General features: G+C 41.5%; 1 protein-coding gene across 2 annotated transcripts in view; it reads right to left on the reverse strand.

Annotated features, from left to right (window-relative positions):
• The window catches only part of JAKMIP2 (janus kinase and microtubule interacting protein 2), a 46,985-nt gene extending 29,070 nt beyond the window's left edge, over positions 1 to 17,915 (reverse strand). For both annotated transcript variants that reach the window (XM_069484173.1, XM_069484172.1), the window contains exons 1-6: positions 17,787 to 17,915; positions 12,082 to 12,579; positions 8,336 to 8,545; positions 6,418 to 6,516; positions 2,393 to 2,539; positions 1,590 to 1,730 (exon numbers count right to left, since the gene is read on the reverse strand). In XM_069484173.1, the coding sequence (XP_069340274.1) occupies positions 1,590 to 1,730; positions 2,393 to 2,539; positions 6,418 to 6,516; positions 8,336 to 8,545; positions 12,082 to 12,579; positions 17,787 to 17,915 (1,224 nt within the window). The remainder of the gene's footprint in view (positions 1 to 1,589; positions 1,731 to 2,392; positions 2,540 to 6,417; positions 6,517 to 8,335; positions 8,546 to 12,081; positions 12,580 to 17,786) is intronic.
• Between the last annotated feature and the right edge of the window lie 2,971 nt (positions 17,916 to 20,886).

Below are 20,886 nucleotides of genomic sequence, written 5' to 3' on the forward strand. Positions count from 1 at the left end.
TTCTTGATTCATTCTTGCTGTGAGTGGAGATAGCCTAGGAATTTAGGGTTTAAACACCAAATATTCCATGTATTTACTGCACAAATTTAAACTATATGGTGTGGGCCTGGCGCGGTGGCTCACGCCTGTAATCCTAGCATTCTGGGGGTCCGAGGAGGGAGGATAGCTTGAGGTCAGGAGTTCGAGACCAGCCTGAGCAACAGCGAGACCCTGCCTCTACTAAAAATAGAAAAATTAGCCTGACATTGTGGTGCATGCCTGTAGTCCCAGCTACTTGGAAGGCTGAGGCAGGAGAATCGCTTGAGCCCAGGTTGCCGTGGGCTAGGCTGACACCACGGCACTCCAGCTTAGGTGATGGAGCGAGACTCCATCTCAAAAAACAAACAAACAAACAAACAAACAAACAAAAAAACTACATGGCATGTCTTCCTGAAAGTGTGATTAATATGCCTAAATAGCCTAAAATTCTATAAGAAACTTACAGCTTAATTTCAGGATACTCAAAGCCAGGCAAATTCCTGGACTAGTGAATCTGTAAGATTTATGATTTATTAGGACGTGAAAATAAAGTGACGGGAAGAGGCTTCAGACCACATTTAATAAATGAGGTGGTTTAAGCTAGCGGTGTTTAGGCTTTTTTTATTTTTCACCTTTATAAGTAAAAACATTTTTATCACGCAACCTCAGTATACCTGAGACTTTTAAAATTTATACATTCTATCCTTAGATTACCCTCCTAATCTAGTATATGCATTATAACATATACTCAACATAAGATCTTAAAAAGATGAACTATAACTATAAACAGAAATTATAATCTTTCTTTCTCTCAATGGCAGTGAATCATTTTGCTCACCCTACTCCGGAAAGTACTAGCTAAATCCCCCTGGTTCTTCAGGTCTCTAGGCCTTGGCTTGGTCCTGAAGTGAGAGCAACCAAAGATGTCATTCACAGAAGAAAGAGAGGCAAAGAAGAAAAGCCAACGGCATCCAGAGGTCTTTGTCCATTTTTGCTGGTGCAGACCACAGCCAGACGCAGATGGGAATAGTAACTGCCCTGCCCACTCAGCAGGTACTGCAGCAATGGTCGGAAAATCTGGACTGGAATTTCAGCTCTGTTATGTAATTGCGGTGTTGCTGTTCACCCAATGAACATTTCTTAAACTGTAACTATGTGCTAGACACTGAATTAGGTGCTGGGAAGCAAGAGGGATACATGACCTTGTTACTGTAGGCAACATATTCAATCTCTGAGCCTCAGGATCCTGGTATTGGAAGGCAATTACAAGACACATCCACCCTACCTACCAACTTATATTACAAAATGCTTTTGAAAGTTCTTTTAATGTGTTTTGCAGTTATTATTTATGTTATCAAATTAGTTGACAAAGGGTTATAATTGAAAAGGTATAAAGCAGTTTAATAACATAAAATATTTTTGAAATACAGTCTTTTAAACATAATTACATATTGAACAAATGAATTTGAGCCTCTGGGGTTATCCCAAATTATTAAGTGCTTTCAGTGTATGTCTTGTTGGCTACTTGTCATTGGGAACAATTTAGAATTTACAGATCGATCAAGACCTACCCTTGTGAGCTCATCAATAATGTTCTGTTGCTCAATGACTTGAAGTTTTAGAAACTCTGTTTCTTGTTCTTCATTCGCTTGGTCGAGATCATTCAGAGATTTTAATTTCTTCAAAGGTGGATGGGATGTTATTTTTTCTCTCTGGATTGGAAAAGAAGAAGGTAAGGTGGAAAATTTAAGGATCCCAAACTTTAGTTACTAACATAAAATATCTGTAGAAAGTTTATGAGGCTCCAGCTAAATTTGAAAATTGCCTAGCTTGAATATACACACACATCAACTAAAATCCTCAAGTATATTTTATGTGCTATAGTAAGTCAAAATTGTTGGGGATTGCCTGAAGATCTCTGTGGATGTATTGGAAGTCTATTAAGGAAAACATCAGCATATCACTTGTCCATACATAATATAAGTAATGGTATCTATTTCCCAACTATTATGCAAGAGCTTAGAAGACAAGGTGTGCCTGGTGTACAGGTCTGTAAATAGCACACTAGTGAAATCTTGGAAGAAGGGTTTCTGTGGCTGAGGAGTTATGTTGAAGCTTTGCTTCTCCATTTCTGAGCTTTTGGGGAACGTGTAGATTCCTGGAAGCACTCCCACAGTTCTGCAAATTTAGAAACCCCATAAAATTCAGAGCCAGCAAGCTTCTCTTGCTTTCTTCCTTAAAGCTTCCTTGCTTACATAAGGGAAAAGCCAAATAGCATTGTATTTTAAGAATAAGCTGAGAAACAACAATAAGGCAGGTTATTGGAGTAATACAAAGAAGGAAGCTATAGTTTTGCAGAGTCTGTGATACACACCATTTCTAAATTTTCCTTGGTAACGGCTTTTAGTTTTTCTTCCATGCGCTGCAAGGACACCATCAGCTCATCGTTTCTCTTGGCGAGGCACTTGTTCCTTTCCAGGAGAGGTTTACATTGTTTTTCAGTTTCCCGCACGCGTTTCAACTGGGAAGAAATAAGTTAACATTTGTCTCTTGTGTTTGGGGGATGTGGGGCAGGGGGAGTACGTTGGTGGGAGTGAAAGGACCTCTGGAGTCACCTTTGTCTGCTTCACTCTGAGCCTCAGAACTAACTATGGACACTTCAGTCCTCCACATAGCGGACTGACTGCTCCGTTTTCCCTTTCTTTTAATGGCTTTTCTTTGTACTCTTCATACCCCCGTATCAATCTATAACCTTAAACGAGGTGCTGCAGAGAGACTGCTTTTTGGAAATACCTGGGGGAGTCACTGTTGTTCTTTTTCCCTTTCCGCTTCCTCTACCTCAGTTTTCCTACTGTGCTCAGCCTCAATCTGGACTTCCAATGTTCTCATTGGCTCAGAGAGATAAGGGAGTTCATCCAAGTCATGGGGTCCCTAAGTGGCACAACCAGGACCTGAACCCAAGACTGGTCATCCCCAAAGCCAGTTCTTTCCCTAGGAGATCTTACTGAAATCTCCTGACTCACACTAAGGTTATTTTTAAGGAAGTTTTATGGAGGGAAAAACACACAGAGGTAATGAAACTATATTGATATTTGTGTTTAAGAATATCTAATTTTTACCAAGCCTAGGAAAAGTATGATTGTGCTGTTACCCACCCATAATTAAGAGCTACCATACTCTTGTTTGCCAGATTAGTCTAAGCAGAGATTTTCAACCTCGGCAGCCTTGACATTTTGGGCCAGATAGTTTTTGCTGTGAGGAGCTATCCTGTGTGTTGTAGGATGTTTAGCAGCATCCCTGGCCTCTGCCTCCTAGATGCCAGTAACAACCTGCCAGTTGTGACAGCCCAAAAATGTCTCCAGATATTGCCAAAATCACCTTTAGTTGAGAACCACTGCTTTAAATTTATGAATGTTGTCTTGGGGTAATTGTTAATAGTCTCCCCTTTTATTCTTAAAACTCTCCAGTTTGGATGATACATTTTATGATCATCCTATACATAGTGGATTTCCATTTTAAAGTTTTCATGGTTAGTTCATTCTTTTCATACTAATGATTCAGAATGTGATTATGTATTGGGGGAGGGGCTGCCAAAGCAGGGAAAAGGGAGGGGTGTATCAGAAACACTTGGGAGGATTTTTAAAAGTATTCACTTCCGTTCTACAGAGTCTAACGTGGGAGGTGCTGAGGTAGGAGACTTAGGCATCTATGAATGTTTGTAAAAGCTCCCCTTGTGGTTCCTAAATAGCACGGCCCCAACCCCACCCCAATCTCAGTTTGAAAACTCCATTTATATTAAAGACCAAATTTAGATTTATTTTTCATAAATAATCTGACTTAATCCTCAATCCTTGAGCTGCAGTACCTGAAGCATTAATATGAAATATTGTGTACACAGGATAAATAAATTATTCCACTAGGTTCACTGTTTTAATCTAGGTCTATTTCCTGGAGGTCAATGACATGAGTTTTAAATATTTAAATTTATTTAGTATATACTATTCATCGAAAATGCAGATAAGCACAAAGAAAATATCTATAATTCTACCATTCCATACTTCATTAACCACCGTGTCAAAGTACCCAACAAAATGTTCCTTTTAAGATATACCTTAAACATAACAGAGAAAGGTTGAAAGTTAAATATACATATTATGTCTGTATGTGTGTATATTTATAAATATAAATATTTTAAAAATACATATTACATATTTATATATAAATATTTTTAAATATACATGCACACACACATATATATATGCACATATATAGTCATACTAACACTAAAAGAAAAAATTTGATACAGTTCAATTAATAACAAAGACTTTCAGTCCAAAGTATTCCTTGAGAAAACATTTCATAATGATAAAAAGAGCAATTCACAAAAAACATATAACAAATATTAATTTATATGCATCTAGTAATTAATTCAAATATATATAGAGTAAAACTGACAGGACTAAGAAGAGATATAGACAAATCTGTTGGAAGAAGAGCAAACAATAAGGATATAGAAAATTTTATTTTATTTTATTTTATTTTTTTGAGACAGAGTCTCACTCTGTAGCCCTAGCTAGAGTGCAGTGGTGTCATGATAGCTCACCGCAACCTCAAACTCCTGGGCTCGAATGATCCTCCTGACTCAGCCTCCTAAGCAGCTGAGACTACAGGCATGCGCCACTACGCTTGGCTAATTTTTTTTCTATTTTTTTGTAGAGACGGGGGTCTTGAACTCCTGATCTCAAGTGATCCTCCCGCCTCGGCCTCCCAAAGTGCTAGGATTACAGGCATGAGACACCGCACCTGGCTGGGACATAGAAAATTTTAAACAAGACTATTAACAAACTCGAATCAAACTGCAACTAGTAATTGCAGAGTATCTCTTCTTTTCATGTAAACTTGTAACATTTCTAAAACTGACCATGTGGTGGGATCATAAAGAAAATCTCCACAAATTTCAAAGGGGTGAAATAATACAAAGTGTGTTTAGTACTATAGTAGAATTAAGGTAGAAATTGATAACAGAAAGATAATTCAAAATCTCCAAATATTTGGAAATTAAGCCATACATTTTCGAATAGCCCATAGATGAAAGAAGAAATTACATGACATTAGAAAAGATTCTGAATGAACTAGCAATATATTATGACACATCAAAACTTGTGGGATGAGGCTAAAGAGAGGCTTAGAGGGATAATTATGGCCTAAAATGCATATATTTAAAATAAGGAAAGGCTGAAAATAACTCCTTTATTTGAATAATGCCACTTAAAATGTAAAAATGTAAGCCACAAAGCAGAATATTTAAATACAAATGTCCCACAAATGATGTAAAAAAAAAATTCTAATTTTAGTAAGAAAAATAGGCTGCGTGTGTTGGAGCACGCCTCTAGTCCCAGCTACTTGGGAGGCTGAGGCAGGAGGATCGTTTGAGCTCAGGAGTTCAAGACTACAGTGAGCTATGATTGTGCCACTGCACTCCAGGCTTAGCAACAGAGTAAGATCCTGTCTCTAACATAAAAAAAAAAAAAAAAAAGAAAAGAAAAAGGTAGCATAACAGAAAATGGGCTAAGGGAAAAATCATAAAAGATAGCCAAAAGGCCACTGTACAACCTCATTAATAAGGAGGAAAATAAAAATTAAAATCACAATACAAGGCATCAGACCACCAAAATGGCTAAAATTAACAATTGTTTTTCCATGTTGGCAAAGATGTGGAGAAACTGCGACTTTCATTCATTGTTGGTGGGAATGTAAATTGTTACCCCAACTTGAGAAAACTGGTATTAACTACTGAAGCTAACTACGTGTCTACGCTAAGATCCAGTAATTCTACTCCTTCGTATATTCCTACCAGAGATGGGCACATTTTTCACCAAACACATGTAGCAGCACCATTCTTAACAGCTGAAAAGTGTTAGGAAACAACATTAATGTCTATTAACATTAGAATGAATAAACATATTGTAATATATCAATCAATACTATCGAGTAATGAAAATGAATGAACCCTACACGCAGCACAGTGGATGAATCTCGGAAATACTGCTGAGCTAAAGCAGCACAAGAAGCCAGACACAAAAGAGTGAATGCTGTACGATTCCATTTACAAAAAATTTTGAAAAAGTGATAGACATCTATGGTGCTAGAAGTAAGAATAGTGGTTAACTTTAACAGGATAGTGACAAGGGGGAGGTTCTGAGGCACTCGTAGTCTTCCACTTATTCATCTTGGTGGTGGTTACAAGGGTGTGCCACTTTGTGAACATTTATTGAACTGTAACTTTCTTATTTGTGCACTCTTTTCTATTATGGTATATTTCTATGACACGATATACACTTCTGTAACATAATGCTTAACAATAACATCAACAACAACAAAATTTTGAGTATAACTCACCAATTCATTTCGTTCATCTCCAAGCAAGGTATTCCTGTCTTCCAATTTTCTTATAGTGGCATTCAATTCAGCTATTCTCTTTTGATTTCTTCGCAAATCCTACACATGAAAATTAAGATGGATAATTCTTCAGTAACACTTTTCACAACATTTTGGAATACCACTCATTACTCATAAAAGTAATGGGCTCAGTTCTATTTATCTGGCCCATGAAGTGAGAGTAAAATGTTCTCTTATTCAGAGAAGAGTAAATTTTACCCTTTTATAACTCCCAACAATCACCACTTGGGTTGGAGACCAAGCCTGGTTGAAAATGCAAATGAATTCCATGTGGCAGATACTCCCTGGAGCCAGGATCTAGGGCAGGGGGGATGCAGAGGGTTGGATCAGCTTATCAGAGCTGTGTGCGGTGAGACCCAGGTCACACTGTGATTACACAGGGTTCAAGGAGCATCCCTTGTCTCATGGCTGCACATTGCTTCCCACAGCTCAGACAGCTGTCTGGCCATTATACTTAGCCACAGAGGGAACAGAGCAGGAGGCAGGGACAGGCTTTGTAAATTCCTGCATTCTCCTGAAGAAAAAGGTCAGAATAAGAAAAGGTTGGTGCATAACCTTTGTGTACAAAAAGCAGCAATTTATAGGCTAGCCTTCACTAGTCTATTTTGCCCAATACAACTGGCTTGCCCATTGGCAGAATTGCCATGAATCACCTGACACACAGCAGTCATGGCTTAATTCTCTGCCGTAGAGTGCACAGGACTGTTATTATCACATGCTTGCAATTCTGTTACCATCTTACACGTTGATAGTGCTGTACTGTTGACAAAGAAGTTCCACATACATTATAACCTTAGATTCACAATAGCCTAGAGGATTCAGCAAAGCAGGTAAAAATTCAGGTAGTTCATAACTCGATCAAGACCTTGTGGCTAATATCAATAGATCAATAACTAATATGTATTGAATGTTAACTATGTGCCTGACACTATGCTCAACATTTATATATCATTTCTTCTAATCCCTAGACCAGCCTTGTGGAGTACTACTGTAGCCTCTATTTTACATAGGAGGGAGATGAGCGGTAAAGTGGTTTACCTAAGGTCACACAATAAATCGCAGATCCAGGATTCGAACCAAAGGGTCTAACTCAAGAGACTATTCTCTTGACAATTACACTATAGTGCAGGTGCATGTCAGTGACAGGACTTACATCTGCTAAATCCTAGATCAGTATTCATCCCACCACCTACTAGGATATATATATCCTGAATACTGATTCATAAATTATTCATTACTTAGTTCTAAGTAGTACTTTGGAACCCATCTCTGTTCCTAAATAATACATTTTCATCATTATAGCAGCTAAATAATTTGAAAGGTATAATATGTATAGCCAACTACATGCAAGCCAATTTCTATCACGGCACTTCTGAAAATAGTTTCTCATATAAAATGATGAAAATCCAGGGAAATAAGTGGCAAGTGCAACCAGACTAGAAGCTTTCAGACGAAGATTATAAAATGGTTTCAGCTTTTATACAGTTATACATTTTAAGCTCTGAAGATGATAACCATTTTTACCAATTTCCAACCCAATTGTTCACAAAAGGGAAATTTACCAATCTTGGCAAGAGGAAAATATTTTCATCTAATTTATGATTTTTACAACAGACTTAAATTTGGATAGGTATCATCTGGCTGGAAAAGCTCTATAAAGGATTTAAAGAAATCTGAAATTCTCGTGTGATCTGCTAATGCAGGGCAGACCACTTTGTTGTCTGAGTTTGGTGTTTTGGTAGGAGGCAGAATTGATTGCTTTGCAGTAAACAGGAAAAGAGCTTAAGTGAAAAGTAGAACTTGGGAGCTAAATAAAAGATGACTGGAGAGTTCTCAGCTTCAGCTGGAAGGGACTTACAGGACTGCTGCAGTGTTCGGAGCCATCTCCTGCCCTTCCTGGAATTTCTCGTTTTGGACTGCTCATGTTACACTCGGCCTCCTTGACCAGAAAGAGCTGTTCGTCCAAAGCTTCCTTCTGCAGTTGGAGTTTCTGTACATAGCCCGTTTGAGTCTCCAGTTCCTTTTCCAGGGAAAAGATGATCCTGTCCTTGGCTTTGATTTCATCCATCTGAATTAAATGAGACCCAGGACATTTTATTTAACAATGCTCTAAAGAAATGCATTTTTACTATGATATGAGTGTAACTTCTTTCATCTGATTGATAGATTAAAAAAATCATTACTACTACAAATGTATTAAGTGTATTGGTTTCATGAATAAGATGAGGCAACATTGTATAATGAATGGTTACCCTACATTAATGTCAAGGAGAGTAATTTTTTCTCTCTAGTATACCCTGTGTAGATGTTTTGATTCGATATATTGTTTGAAATGGTCTGGGTTGGTTAGATATGGAAAGGAAAGGCTAACTTTGAAATGAGTCATTAATCTTAATAACAAGGAATACTAAACATTCCACTGTAGTGTTTCCTCAGGACAAATTTTGATGTTACCTCCTTTTGGGGGGATTGGGCATTCAAGTTCAACCCAAATAGCAGTTGCTACTATTAGTAGGTCATTTGCAACTGAAGAAACTACAGACCTCCAGTGGCCTAGTCATTTCCAAAGACTAATATGCTTGCATTCAGGTGGTGAATTTGGAGGGAGGTCCTTCCACGGTTCATGTGTTATGGCTCTTTCCATTCCTATGGGTATTTCAGAGCAGCCAGTTCTTAGCAACCATTTTACCATTGCTATCAGAAAATCACTGTTGGGACTAGAAAAGGATGGAAAATACCTGGTAATATTAGCCACTATATCCCCCCTGCACATCTGTGGGATATATTTACTTATCTTAACACTCATTTCTGTTAAGCCTGAGCATGGCCTCAGAGATATTTCTCAACCAAAGACCACAGGCTTTCGATACCAATTGATCAGAGTTCCACTGGTGAATGTCTGGAAACAATTTTCAAAGAGAGCATAGCCATTAGGTGAAACCTTTCTTCTCATTTCATTACATTCTATCGAATATTCAAAATGGCGATAGGGAAAAGATATTTAATACAAACATCAATATGTTGTTTCCCTTTTCTCTAATAGTGTCTCCTTATACAAAACAAATCACTTTGTATGAATCTTTCTTTGCAGTGCTCTTAGACCGGGAACAAAAATATCTGGGACAGAAATGATGTTACATAGTCACATATTTTCTACATATAAATATCTGTGAGCTATTGCCTCTAAGTCACATGATTAAATTTTAGGTCAATTTTGGGAGGGCACTGGACTAAATTCCACATGATCCTATAATATTATCTGATAACCTGGTGAGGAATCAAATATTGTCCTGTTAATTTGGGAATAAAAGTATTGTCTTCAGTTTCTATCTCCTTGCAGAAGATTGGAGTCCAGTGTTTCTCTTAACTGAGTAGCACCTTCATTTGTCAGACCTGTCATCTAGAGTGTTATTTTTATCTACAGTTTAATAAAGCTCCATATCTGCATGTTCCCAGTTGGTTTTTATGTACTCTAGCTAAATGAACTTGCTGGGAAGGCATTCCATTACTGCCCACATTCATCCTCATCATCACCATCACCATAACTGAAACTTACCAATCTTTTACTATACCCAAGGGACTGCACTCAGAGCTTTACACACCTTATTTTATAACAATCCCATTCAGTAGGTTCTGTTATCACCATTTTACAGATAATGACTGAGGGCCCAAACGGTCAGAAACTTGGTCAAAATCATATGGCTAGTAAATTGTGAAACCTGATTTTTAACTCAATCTTCTGACTGCAGAGCCCATTCAGTTAGGCACTATACTACACCGGCTCCAAGATCATTCATATACTTCCAGCATCTCCCAGAGTGGTTTTCTGTGGAGTATGTAGTAATTAGTACTGAGGAGGCTCTGTTGCATAATGGTTATGACCATGGGCTCTGATCTCAGACTACTGAAACTCAGCCAAGACTCTACCTTTAAATGGCAAGGGGTACTTACAGAATTCTCTGGGGAAATTTTCTAGACAGAAAGGCTTCCATTTTTCTCCCTTCCAGTTCCAAAAATGGAGCTGAGGGTGGGGATAGGCACAAGGCAATAAGAAGGAAAAAATGAAGACAAGTATTTCTGCATTACTGGAAAAGTTTCCCATGTTATTCTCTTTGCAACCATTTTTTTTTTTTTAACTATTCTTCAGGTGGCTTAGATTTTATACTATTATTAAAAAGGGATTTCATGTCAACTTCAGCAATTTGCTGGCAAAAAAAAAAAGTCATGGCAAAAATTTACAGATTTACAAGTAGATATATTTATAGATTTTTACATTGAAAACCATCAACAAACAAAATATTTAATGCAAAACTTCTTTTTCATTTACCTACCTGCCAACTCCAGAGTTCAAAGTCCCAATTCATTCTTCATCAGCCATTGTCATTTCAAAAACCAAAGGCAGGGCAGAGACCAATATTTCTGCACTGTGTTTGGTCGTTATTGTCAAAGAGCGCAATAGAATAAGTTGCAGATAAAGAATTCAGAAAGTACGGCAAAGGCAATATTTTACAGTTACACTGTATCACAGTACAAAGAAAATCACACATTAGCTTTTAAAAATGTTCTAGCACTTTGACCTTAAAATTAAAATCCTAGAGATATCATCCACGGAACATAATTAAGATTCTCAGAAAGTAATTGCTTAGAACTGGAAGACAAAAGAGGAGATGTGCAGTTCTTCCTAAGAAAACATTATTTTTAGAGAAGCACAAAGTACACTATAACAGGTGATGGTTAATTTGATACGATGCAACTAAGATATAACTAATGCTAAAGATCTCAGTGTAGATGAACTTAAATATTTCTGCTACTCAAATAATTGGATAAGGTGAAAAAGGACATTCTAGTTTTCAGATGATAGTTACATTTATTTTATTTTTTAAGCCTGGCAAGAGGCCCATGTGGCTTTTGGTCATACGTGTTAGAAGAAAAGCCCCAACTCCGTAAGGGCTGAGGTAAGTCTTAGAGATTATAAACAGCAAACAAGCTACTTAGGAATGACACCCAACTAAAAAATTATAATGGCTCCTGTTTTAAATGGCCCCTGTTTATTTTGGGGAAAAGATCTATTTTTAAAACGACTAAGGATTTTATAGTTTTGTGTCTTGCTTCCAGACTTAGTTCCTGAAAAAAGGACTGGTGAGTCACTCAAGATGTTCCCAGGGGCCACCGTTTTCAGGCATCTTGAAAGCCACAGAAAGTTCCCCTACCCCCTCTAAAAAACCCAGTAAGATTTTATAAATGAAAAGCCCACAAAATTAGCCTGACTTTGGAAGAGTTCATAATTTGTAATATTTCAAAAAATATCCAAGAAAACACGAGTCATTGAACGAATACTGTCTCCGTATGTGGGGCTGGGAGAATCTAGTTTTTATGGGAGAGGTGATTCCAAAATCTCTCACAATTCCAAGTTTGGCCTGAGCATCTCTATCTATTTATCTACCTGCCCACCTATTGATCGACCCCGCATCTTAGAGCATCTGACGAAAGGTAGGCATCGTTCACAAGCCACTGACAAGCAAACCCCTGAGGAAGCAAATGCCACGGAGTCTGCAACCTGGAGGACCCGGGTCCGCACCGCTCGGAAGGGACTACTGTACTAACCAGCCTCCGGATGTCCCGCTCCGACTCCCACTTGATCTTGGAGATGGCTTCTTGGTGGGACTGATGCTCGCTCCTGAGGTCCCCGGCCTTGATTTTGTCCGCTTGGATCATATTGCTCAGAGCCTCGTCCACCTGCTTCTTGGCCGTTTTCAGGTCCGTAATCTCCTGCAAGAGCTTAAGGCGCTCCGCGTCAAACAGTTTCCTGGCCTCCTCCCGGGCCTCGATGGTGAGCGCTGTCCTTACTTTGTCACTGCTGCCGTCCCGGAGAGCACAGAGAGCCGACTTGAGCCTCTGGATCTCTCCGTCTCGCACCTTCACTGTCCTCGACATCTCTTGCTCGTGCTGCTTGATGAGATTCTCCCTCACGGCCTGCAGCTCCTTCATCTTCTCCTCGTGGAGCTTGGATTTGAGTTCTGTCACCAGGACTGTGTGCTTGCGCTGCTCCAGCTCCCGGATCCTCTTCACTTCTTGAGTCTTCTCTCTCTCGAGCTTCGATACCTAAAGGCAGAGAGATGAGAGGATGAAGTGAAATGAGCCTCCAAGGAAGGGTGTGCTCCGAGGCAGGATCTGCGGCTCAGGCCCCTGTGATCTCTTAATCCCTCATCTCTTTTCAAATTCCAGGCCCCCAAAGGGAAAAGAAACACAGGCCCGGAAGCTAGGAATACGGTGTGTAAGAGGAGGAAATACCTAAGGATGGTGGTGTGACTTTGTTCAGACAGATATTTGATGTCCCGGGGCCTTACTCTGCGCTGTGTGGTCTGCAGACAGGCAGCGCCGGGGTCACCCAGAAGCTTGCTGGAAATGGGGGATCCCGGGCTCCCTCCCAGATCTATGCTTCACAATGTGCATTTTAGTAAATCCCCAGGTGACTGGTATGCACAGTAAAATTACAAAGTATTGCTATGGTAGTTTTCCCAGTGGTGGGGAAGAGCTCAATACAGATCACTTGGAAAGCTTTTCAGACTGCACAACCCTCGCTAGATCCAAACCGACACATGGGGGTGTCTCGGGATCGCTCATAGTTTGATCTTGTGATCAAGCTAATAACTTACTGCCTAAAATGATATAAAATATCCCCCTCTCTCCTATTCTTCCTTCTTCTTCTTCTTCTTTTTTTTTTTCTTCTCTAATTCTAGTCTGGCCTTTGGAAAATGTCAGTGTAAATTCTGCCAAGATAAAGACGGTGGTGATTTGAGCTTTAAAGTGATCTTAGGAATCTAGGATTAAAAACTGGACAGCTCAGTCAAAGGTAAGGAAGGAGCTGCAAGGTTATCAAGGCAAGACAAGCCAACATACACTTTGGCTTGGATTACCTGCATTGGCTATTCCTTGGGATCTAAACTCACAGTAAGTGAGCAGGGATTTTCCTGGGCACAAAGTAACTCTCAAACAGGAGATGGTGAAGGAGCCACGACAGGAAGGGGCTTGTGAGGGAAGCCTCACACAACTTGAGGAAGCGCAAAAGAGTCTATTTTTTTTTAATTTCTTGATTTCAGCCACTTATGCTTCCTAAAAACAGAACTAAAGGTGCAGATAGGGAGAAATACCCCATCCCAAATTTGCTCCCTGAGAGGCTCTGGGAACAGTCACCGAGGATATAAAAGGTTGGCCGATTTTCTGAGAGTGCCCCGGAGGCAAAGGAGTGCAGTGGAGTGAGATATTCGGCATCACACCCGGATGGCCACCTTCATACAGACAATGGGAATTCCCACCGGGGCTCCTCCACCTGCTGTGTCTCTGGGAGCAAATGAGTTAAACGGTTTGAACCTCATTTCCTTTCTCAGTGAAATCAGGATAGTAATTGGGCCTTTGTCATCGCAGGTTTGCTGTGAAAGTGCTTTGCAGTCTGAAGGGCTGTTCCAAGTGGCAGCTCCTGTCTGGAGCAGATTCCTCCCGGGCCTGCTGCCCTGCTGCCTCTACCCCGGGAACCCCGTTCTCTGCTCCTGTCCCTTCTCCTGCTCTGTCACTGTGCTCATGCTCTTCATGCAACTGTAGTCTATTTCTGAGAGAGAATAGAAAGCTGGCCAGGCACCGTGGCTCACGCCTGTAATCCTAGCACTCTGGGAGGCCGAGGTGGGGGGATTGTTTGAGCTCAGGAGTTCAAGACCAGCCTGAGCAAGAGCGAGACCCCGTCTCTACTAAAAATAGAAAGAAATTATCTGGACAGCTAAAAATATATAGAGAAAAAAATAGCTGGGCATGGTGGCCCATGCCTGTAGTCTCATCTACTCAGGAGGCTGAGGCAGGAGGATTGCTTGAGCCCAGGAGTCTGAGGTTGCTGTGAGCTAGGCTGACACCATGGCACTGTAGCCCGGTCAACAGAGCAAGACTCTGTCTCAAAAAAGAAAAAAAAAAAAAAAGAGTAGAAAGCCCTGGGGCAGTCCCTGGAGTGTTCAGACACACTAAGCATCAGATCATGACCTCATGGTGTCCATAGAAGAGATAAACAAAGGCAAATATCACTGTTTAATGGTCCAAGGAAAAGACAGACCTGGGAGGGAATGCTTTCTCTATCCAGCCTCAGGTTTCCCACCTAAACATGTGCCATAACAATACTTACGCCACAGGGTTTTGGGAAAGTTTATAAAGGAATCATGTAAATTGATTCCACAGGTAGTTCTGAGCACCTCCCACACGCCAGGCAGTTTCCTAATACGGAAAATGGGGATAACAACCATGCCCACCTCCGAGGCGGGTGATGAGGATGAAATGAGATAATGGCTTTCCATGCCCGACACAAACAATTGCTCAAAAATTAACACACACACAGTACAGCCTTGTGAGGTTGATGCCATGATCGCCCCATTTGACAGACGAGGAAAGAAAATCACAGACGGATTCTGTAACCTGCTCGGGGTCACTCAGCTGCTACGTGAAGAGCTGGGATTCTGGCAGGAGGTGATGCGCTTATTAGAGAGTGTGACAGAGAGTAAACATTCAATAAATTGTAGCTATTTATATCGTCCCCCCAAAGCACTCAACGACTCTGCTCTATACACAATGGAGGTTCTGTAAATGTCAATGGGATTATTTGTCTTGCTGGAAAAATGAGTAATGCTCCATCACCCTGAAGGTTTCCACTCTGTAACTCGTCTTTTCCCCTGTAGCTGAATTGTCATTTTGTCATCAGAGCCTCTGAGCCAAACCGGGAGTGTAAATTCACATCTTGGCATTGTTCGTATGCTCTCTTTTAAAGCCTGGCCCTTTGAAAACACAATCATATTTATTTATAATAAAACTGCTTTATGACTTGTTTGTCCTCCAAATTCCCTTTGCTCTTTAGGGAAGGCTGCTGACAGGCAGGGAGACTTTGCTTGGGCTCCTGTGCTGGGACTGTCATTCACCGCCAAGGCAAGTGAGCCAGGCAGGGGCAGCCAGCAGAGGGGAGGGGAAGGAAGGCCGTGTGCTCTGGTTCAAGAGGCCACCTGGCTGTTGTCAGAGGAAGGGGAGGTTGTGCTTGGCCTGCCGGCTGAGACACCGGTGCCAGCCCCTTAGAAACAGGCAGCCTCGTTCCAGCTCGAGTGTTTCCCATTTTAAACAGGTCTGAATGTGTGAAAAATTGGCAGCGGTGACGTCCTCAGGGCCTCTGCTTCTCTGGAACCTCGTGAGTTTGTTTTCTGTAAAGCGGCGGCAATTTATGGTTTCCCGTCTCCAGACTGACAAGCTGCTTCCTATGAATGCAGTTTGTCATCCTGTCCTTACTATAATTAAAGGAGTTCTGCTTCCCTTGAAATGGTACGTTGCCCCAGGGAAAGGGAAAACCAGTGCAATGTTCACAGATTGTCCGACCTGGAAGAAATCTCACGGTGGAGTGTTTGTCAACACAAAGGCTTGAGCGAGCACCACCTGGACTGCTTCAGAATTACAAGTCCTGGGCCTCACCTGCCTATTCTATCAGAATCCTCGGGCTGAGAAATCTCAATTTTTAATAAGTTCCCCCAGGTTATTCTCTTGCACAGTGATGCATGAAAGACACAGATATGGAGAAAGAGATTCAGTCATCTGAATTACAGATGGAGAAATGGAGACACTTACCTTTGTCGCCAAGGAGAGATAAAGACAAATAATGCCCAGGTCTTCTGACTCTCAAATGTTTTTTTAAAAATGGCATGATGTTCCCTTTGGTTTCATCGAAACTAAAAAATTTCCTTTGCAAACTTTTCATTGCCATCTTTTTATTTAAGGTGAAGGCTTACCTAAGGCAGGCAGCCACAGGTTTTGGCAGATCTAAAGCCTATTTATTATTATTGTTGAAACTAGGAAAAATAGATTTTGGGAAAAATAACAAATTAAAATGTAATAGTGATTTTAACGGGGAAGAGATAGATAAGATGGAATAAGGTTATTTGTTGGTTTGTGACCTATTGCTTGTTGATAAAGAATGTTTTCTTACTATACAAAAAGTTATCTAAATAAAAACCTCTCATGGTCTTATGTAGGTTGGATATTTCAAAATGTTTTCCTAGCCATGGCCCTATTTGATATTCACACTGTCCTGGGGAGGTATGTGTTAGTATATACAGGCAAACGATGAGATTTAGAGAAGTAAAGAGACTTTTCTAACTCCATTAGCAACTGCCTCAAATCCAGAGACTATTAGGAAAAATACTGATACGAATAACTTTTTGAGAATTTACTACGTGCCAGGCAGCTCTCTGAGCACTTGACATAAATTTTCTCATTTAATCCTCATAAGTACTTCACGTACTTGTCTAATTTACACTTCATAACAGCCCCGTGAGATGGCAGTGATATTTTACTGATGAAGAAATGAAGGTATAAGGAATGAACCTTCTTTCAATTATTTCTTTATTCATTCAACAAATACATGCTGAGATTTTAAGTTCTGGACATCATTTAGGCTCTAGAGATACGAAGTAAGCTAAGTCCCTGCTATCATAAAAATTACACTGGATTGGGGAGAAGTAGGGCTAAACAGGTAAATGCATAAACATACAAATTGCTATGAAATAAGTCAAGGACAGGCCATGGGGAGTAACTGGGCATGGGGGAGTGTTTTGTTTCAGAGCCTGGTCAGATGAGTGGTACTTGAGCAGACGCCTATTGGAGGAGAAGGAAGGATCATGTAGCTAAATGGCGGGAGAATAAGAGCAGAGGCCCTAAGTGTGACCAGCATCTCTCTGGATCCAGCGAAGGGGCTGGAGCCAGCAGAGAGAGAGAGAGAGAGAAGTGAGAGATGAGTCAAACAGGGGCTGTAAGTGATATCCTGTAGTTGTAGGGAAAGTTCTTTGACTTCAAGAGAGGTAGGAAGCCGTTGGAGGGTACTGCGTGGTGGAGTGACATGATATGATCCATTTTCGAAGGATTGCTTTGAATGCCCTACGAGGAATAAGCTATAGAGGGCAAGGGTGAAACCTGTCCAAGGTCACACAACTACTAAGTGTTGGGAGATAGTGGTGCAGGGGTGGGGGGTGGGGGAGACATTGTCTCAATTTTTCTAGCTGGCTTCCTGAACCAAGCTTCCCGAGGAGGCAGGGTCTGTCCAGTGAGCATGCTATTGTCCCTCCTGTGTATCCTGTGTGCAGTTCTCACCTGCCACGTGCAAGAGAATCTCCTTGTGCACGGGGGTGCTGCCCTCTCTGGCAAAGTCCCCTGGGGTGAGCCAGCAGGCAGAGCTGTGTTCACTGCATGTGGACACAGCCAGGGCTGCCCTCAGGGCCTGGCCTCAGGTGGCCCTCGCTCACCTTGGACTTCTCTTGGTGCAGCTCTATCTGAATGTCTGTGAGCTTGGTCCTGAGGTCTTCATTGGCAGCTTGAAGGGCGACGATGAGTGCCTCGGGCTTCTCGCCCTTATTTCGCCCTTTCTTGGACATTGTTCCTTTCTAAATGGAGTCTGTTGGTTTTTAATTCCTTTCAGACAGGTGCTGCCATGTTACTGTTTCTTATCCTGGAGGGCGATGTCTCCGCATCTACTGCGTGGTGCTCCTTGGTAAGGTCTCCTCAACCGCTGCCCTGGAAGCCCTGGGAAGAGAAAGAGGCAGCAGTTACTCTTTTGACAAAGACCTGGGCTAAGCATCAGTCAGTCCGCTCTCAGCCACCTCCTGAGCCTCTCCTGTACCCCGGTGTCTCCTGTCCACTCTGCAGGTAAATTTAGAGTGATCTTTCTCAAAGGTCGGTCTGACCATGTCAGTGCCCTGCTTAATAACATCCTTCCCTATAAGCATCTATCTTTCCCATGTGTCGGAACCCTCCCACTCTTCTGTCTTTCTCTCCTGAATGTCACTCACTGATGCTCTGGCCACAAGGTGCACAGCTGCTAAAGGAAGTCCCCTACATGGTGGCCTAATAAAGCAGAGGGTCTCAACTTTAAGAAAATTCAATATACGAAGACAGAGGATTATGTAATGGCTAAACTGTGAGAAGTGGGGATTAACGATTATTAATGGATTACTGGATTAATTGAATCACTCACAAATTCTTTCATTTAGTCAATATTGTTAGAGTTCCTTCCACGTGCTGTGGTAGGTACTGTATGTTGAATTAAAAAATAAGTCAGAGTTTCAAAGCAAAAAACAAAACCTACCCATTTATTTATTAATCAACATCATCACCCATCATCTATCTGATAAGAGTTTTTAAAGAAATACACACTAATGTTTCAGAGGGGTAGGCAGGGACCTCTCCTGCTGCCTCGGGTGAATACAGAAGACTCCCTGAAGAAGACGCCATTGGCCTGGAACTTGAGGAGTGGGTTAGGTAATAACAGATGGAGAAACAGGTGAAGCATCTTGGAGGAGGAAAATGGCAGGTGCTGAGACACAACAGAGAGAAATCACAGTGACGATTTTGTGCGGAAAAATGGGGCCTGATTAATTACAACCCTGGATATGGTTGAAGGAAACTAATCACGCTGGAAAAGTTTCCTGGAAAGGGTAGATGGTGGGACACCTAGAATTCCGAGCTTAGAATTGTGGTGAAGCTGTTGACGTTCTTGGCAGGTGGGCGCCCTGACAGAGCAGCGCTGTGGCGTGGTTATTCTGGTGGCAGAGCGAGGGGAGGAGAAGGAGGCAGGGAGACCAGGTAGGAAGCTACTGAATTTGTCTGGGCAAAGGATGACAAAAGCCTAATCAGAACAGTGGCAAGAGGGGAGAAGGGGAGGGCACATGTGTTTTGATTTACAAATCCTTGAATCCTTCATAAGGACAAGGGGGGCAGAAAAACATGAATATTAAACCACTGAAGTCAATGGAAAAAACATGACAAGATCCGAGAGAAAGTTTCCCACGCAGCCTTTCAGAAAACCGGGTATTGTGTACACTGAGGAGTTTCAGGCCAGGGCTGAGGGGAACTCCTGCTGGTCCCCCGTATGTTCCAGCAGCTGCTGCTCTCTTAAGACCCTTTAGCTTCGAGGTCCATGCTGGGATCCTGGGCTTTGTGCCATCCCCTCATGAACACTGGGGCTATGCTCTTTGGAGTGTCCCTGGGGGCACAGAGATAGGGAGAGGCTGGGGGACAGGGAGGGCGAGCATTTCTACTGCAGTCGTGGAACCGTCCGCCACGAGTCCCGTCCTGTGCTCGATGCTGAAGTTGCCCTTCACGCTTCTTTGCAAACTTGCCAAATTGCTAAATTGCAGGGCTGGGAGATCTCTGAGAGGCCACCTTTCTTTGCTTTTAGTACTGAAGTGAATTGAGCAAGCATTTATTGAACCTTTGTGTGACCCACACTTCTAGACATAAAGATAAAGACAGTACTTAACCTCAAGTAGGCACCGGGGTGAGTAAACTCACATATCGGTGTGGAACAGGTTTCTCTTCCTCTAGTTGATCTCTAAATGTTGCTGTTCCCTTGGTGACCTCCACTGGCCTCACCTATATAGTGATAACTCTCAGTTTTAGATCCATGGCCCTGACCACTCCCCAAGCCTCAGACTTTTATGTACATCCAACTGCTTACGTGGGAAATCCACTTGAGTATCTGACTGGCATCTCAAACCAAATGTAACTAATGCAGATATCTTTATTATAGTCCTGAAACCGTAATTTCCCCACGTTTTTCCCTCTATCATTAAATGGCACCACCACATGCCCGGTTGTTCCAGATATAAGCTTAGAAGTCATCCTTTCTTCTACTTTATTCCTTGTTTCTCTTATACAGTTTGCCAGGAAGTTCTGTTTACTTTATCTACAAAATATGACTTTTTTTTTGGCCAACTGCTCTCAAATCCCTAAAATGCTGTTGGAACACAGAGGAAAAAGGAGCTTTGGAAAAGCTTCATGGTCCCTTCATAGTTGTATGGTCTTTTGGAATGAAGAAAGGGAATTTCTGATTGGAGACAGGGAATGGCAGTGGGAAGTGCCTGAGCAAAAACTTGGAGCCACACATTTGCCTGATGTGTTTAGTGAAGGTTGTGTCCTGAGAGAAGACAGAGCGCAGTCAGATTTCAAAATCTGGACTGAATTATGCGGAAATGAAGCACGGCAGCACCTGAGTATATGCAATAGTACTAATGAGCTGATAGTGACTAACTGCTTACTATATACCTGTCACTAGACTAAGCACATAACATACTGCTCTCATTTAATATTTGCAAAAATTTATGAAAAAAAATGATTCCCAGAAAGATTAAGTAACTTGCCTAAATTGACCAAATTGATCAGTGGTAAAGCTGATATTCAGATCCAGGCAGTTTGAGAGTGACACCCAAGTTCTTATCCTCTGGGCTGTGCTACCTCACGTTTGCGTTTTAGGGAGGTGGCTGTCAGTGTCACGGAAGATGGGACCAGTGGAAGGAATTAGGCTGCTCTAAAGGCCTATGTGAGAGATAATGCAGCCCTGCATAGACA

This window comes from Eulemur rufifrons, chromosome 10 (genome assembly GCF_041146395.1).
Source record: "Eulemur rufifrons isolate Redbay chromosome 10, OSU_ERuf_1, whole genome shotgun sequence".
In the NCBI taxonomy this organism is placed as follows: Eukaryota; Metazoa; Chordata; class Mammalia; order Primates; family Lemuridae; genus Eulemur; species Eulemur rufifrons.